Source organism: Rhipicephalus microplus, chromosome 7, assembly GCF_043290135.1.
Source record: "Rhipicephalus microplus isolate Deutch F79 chromosome 7, USDA_Rmic, whole genome shotgun sequence".
In the NCBI taxonomy this organism is placed as follows: Eukaryota; Metazoa; Arthropoda; class Arachnida; order Ixodida; family Ixodidae; genus Rhipicephalus; species Rhipicephalus microplus.
The window spans coordinates 137,572,816-137,576,356 of record NC_134706.1 but is presented as its reverse complement, the minus strand read 5'-3'; the positions used below and the strand labels follow the sequence as shown (position 1 = coordinate 137,576,356).

The window sequence follows — 3,541 nt, the reverse complement described above, 5'->3', positions numbered from 1 at the left end:
CCTGCCAGACGTCCAGTGTGGGCAGGAGGCGATCTGGACGCACGGACAGTTGTCCGTAACGAATTGGCTTGCGAGCGATGAGTAGCTCGAAAGCCGCATTGGCCCTTTCCAATTCTAGAGCGATGGGCGGTGCTCTCATGAGCACTTGAAGTGCCGTCGTTCGTGTGGTCTTGAACGCCCCCAACAGATTGAGTAGAACCGCGCGCTGCAGGGAGGTAATGCGGGATTTGAGGCGGCAGTCAGGGCACATCGCGTCCCACCAAACAGGTGAACCGTACATAATGGCAGGTAAGATGACGTTTTTATACAACGTCACCTTCTGTTCGGGGCGCAACAGTCCTCCCTGCATTCCAGAAAGTACCCCGATCTTCGCAACCAGCAGTTCGGTCTTTTCTTTAGGTATTCGGCATGTTTAAAGAAAGAGAGCCGAGTGTCAAAGACGACTCCGAGTATCCTCAAGGAGTCTTTGTACGTATGTTTTTTGTCTGCTGGGTTTAGGCGTATGCATGGGCGCCATTTTTTCATACCACGGTGTCCGTTGGAGAATAGCACACAGTATGTTTTTTCCGTGCTAAGGGTGACCCTTGCCCCAACGGTCTACTTCACTATGTTTTTTAAGACAGCGGACCCAACCTCTCCCAAGCGCTCTCGCGATTCCGCCGGGATGACAACGATGGTTTCGTCGGCGTACGCTTGAATTGGGATGCCCGTAGGGATTGGGAGGCATAACAGGTCATGAATCACAACGTTCCAGAGCATGGGTGAGATTGGGGACCCCTGTGGACTCCCCAACGAGGGGTATGCCACCAGTTCGCCAGCGTTTGATCGAAACACCACCTACCGCTGTTGGAGGAACGTCCTGAGCATGTGATATAGATTAGCCGGCACGCGGCGCTCGCGGAAAAACGCGAGCACTCGAGGATGCCATACGCTATCGAAAGCGCCCTGGAAGTCTATTGTCATCAGAACCGCGGGCGTCTTTGAGACTCTCAGCTGTAAGAGGGTCTCTTTTAGGTGAACTAAGGCCATCACCGCACTTCTACCGTGTATGAATCCATACTGATGGCCGTGGATATGCCCGTGCTTACATAGGAAGTGATAGAGACGGCCGTTCAAGAGTCGTTCGAGGATGTTGCCCAGAACCGAATTCACACATATCGACCTATATGACATTGTGAGCTCGGGGGGCCGGCCGGGTTTCGGAATGAAAATAATCCTGCCACGGCGCCAACAGCGAGGGAAATATCCAAGCGTGAGCGCCGCATTGAGTACGAACATTACGAACCGCGCGTGCAATTTAAATAGGCCCTTCACGAGGAGCGGCGTTATTGCGTCCGGCACCGGCGACGAACGCGGTGGCATCGCCCCAATCACCTCGCGTACCTCCGCCTCGGTAAATGGGACATCTACCTCGTTAAGATTGTATGGCCTTGCGGCCATTTACCTGGCCTCGGCGTGCTCGGGCAAGTCTTTGCTCGGGTCGTCCACCGCGATGTGCGTCTCGAGTAGGAGGGCCGCCGACTCGAGATGTGTCGCAGTCATCGAGCTGTCAGCTCGCTTCAGCGGGGGCAAGAACCTTGGTGGGCGGTTTCTGCCGAAAGCTTCTCTATATGACGTCGAAAAGACGTTTCCGCGCGAGCACGCCTTATGGCACTCTGTTTCATATTGGGCCTTTGCCTCCGCGACCCACAGACGAAACCGTGCCAATGCGCGAGTGTAGTCCATTTTGAGGAGGGCCCTAATGTCGTCGCTTTTTGCTCTTTGAAAACGTCTCCGCATGGCGTTTACCTTCTTACGCTCTTGTGCCAGAACTGGTGAACACCACGAGTTTCCCCTGGCGTTTGACTTGACTGGCCTGAGCTGGCGTCGCAAGTGTTTCTCAAAAATGCCATAAAAGGCCCCCAAGATGAAATCTAATGCCTCTGGGGACCGTGGTTGCGAGCATATGATCTTCGCGAACCAGGGCTCCCTCTCTAGCGAGCGCAAGAGCTCTTGCTGAGCATATCTTGTTAGGCGTTTGCGGGCTACTCTTTCGTCTGATCCTATTCGCACTTCCATGTTCTTATGTTCAGAATATGTGGCGTCGGAGCGTACGATCCATGTGTATCCCGCCATCAGGACCGAGGGCGTCGCCAGGGTGAGATCGATCCAGCTGGCGGCGTTTGCCGTCTCATAGGTCGGCTCGGACTGTGGGTCGTTCATGACGACCAGGCCCACCGCGGCCGCGAACTCCATGACCTGTGCGCCTCTATCGTCCCCGACTCTGGGACCCCATGCTCGGTGCTTGGCGTTAAACTCACCGGCTACAATGACGTGTGGAGAACGCGACTGGGACACCACCTCCTGAACCATCCGGAGTGTCGTGTCCATCGGCTTGTGTGGCGGAGCATAGACCGACACTATAGTAAAGTGGGAGTCGCAATATTGCCCATAGACTCCCACGACATGTTTCGACAACTTCACGGGGCACAGGTCGAACGGTGGCCGCCTCACCAGTACGATAGCCGCCGGGTCTTCCTCGTAGGCAAAAGCCGTAAATCCCACAAGTAGGTTGGGCATTTTCCCCTTCGGTCTATATGGGTCGCACGCTACCGCGATGTGTGTGTCGGTCTCTATCATGCGATCGCACAAGTTACTCAGAGAGAGCCTTGCGTGATCCAAGTTGACCTGCATGAACGCCAGACGCAACAACCCTCCCCGTAGCCCCCCCACGGCGCTACCCTCGCCGTTACGCGCCGCCATAGTACGTGCGCGCCCTCTGCCTCGCCACCGTCTCTAGTAGCAGCGGGCATCCCGAGAAGCCGGTCGGGTACCCAACCGCCTCCAACCCGACACGGCGGCAGGCCGCGCAACAGACCGTCGCGTCACCCATTCTTACGGGACATGCAGCCCTCACATGGCCCTCGGCCCCACACTTCATGCAGACGGCCTTGGTCGGGTCCGCTGCGGCGGGGCACGAACTTCTTCCGTGCCCATAAGACGCGCAAAAGGTGCATGTGGGCACGTGTAGGTCTTCCGATGCGTGCACCATCGTCCACCCGACTGATAAACGCGGAGAGGCCAAGATTCTGCGGAAGGCCTCCGGATCGACCTCTACCACGTAGGCTTTAGTTCCCCCACGCTCTCGAAATGTCACCTTGACCTTCGATATGTCTACCCCTATCTGGAGGGTGGGGTTGCGGTCGTCGAGGAGTCACAAGAACTCCTCGGGTCCTAAATTGGGGTCTACTCCGGAAAACCTGACGTGGGGGTTTTGGCAGGCGGGGATGCGAATGGTCATGGCGGCGCGCGTGACTGCATTTTCGTTTATGGCGTTCTGTATGTTTGTGAGTGTTTTTGCATTGTTTGTGAAAACCGTGACGCCATACCTGGTGTGCCTTAGCGTGCCGTCCCGAATGTCCTTTGCCACAGGGTCGATGTTCGTCTTTAATAGTCGGACCACGTCCCGTGCCGGCGCCCCCGTCGCTCCAACCGGTGTCAGGAACGACACTTGTTCGTGTCTGACGCCTGACACCCTGCCAGGAGCAGCTTCAACGAGTCC

At 56.5% G+C, this 3,541-nt stretch overlaps 1 protein-coding gene across 1 annotated transcript; it reads right to left on the bottom strand.

Annotated features, from left to right (window-relative positions):
* Positions 1 to 1,440: 1,440 nt before the first annotated feature.
* LOC142767879 (uncharacterized) lies at positions 1,441 to 2,559 on the bottom strand. The gene has a single exon (XM_075870124.1). It carries the CDS (start codon positions 2,557 to 2,559, stop codon positions 1,441 to 1,443), a length of 1,119 nt encoding a protein of 372 aa, XP_075726239.1.
* Between the last annotated feature and the right edge of the window lie 982 nt (positions 2,560 to 3,541).

Coding starts and splice junctions, on each gene's coding strand:
- LOC142767879 (XM_075870124.1), bottom strand. CDS start 2,559: ATGCCCAACCTACTTGTGGGATTTACGGCTTTTGCCTACGAGGAAGAC.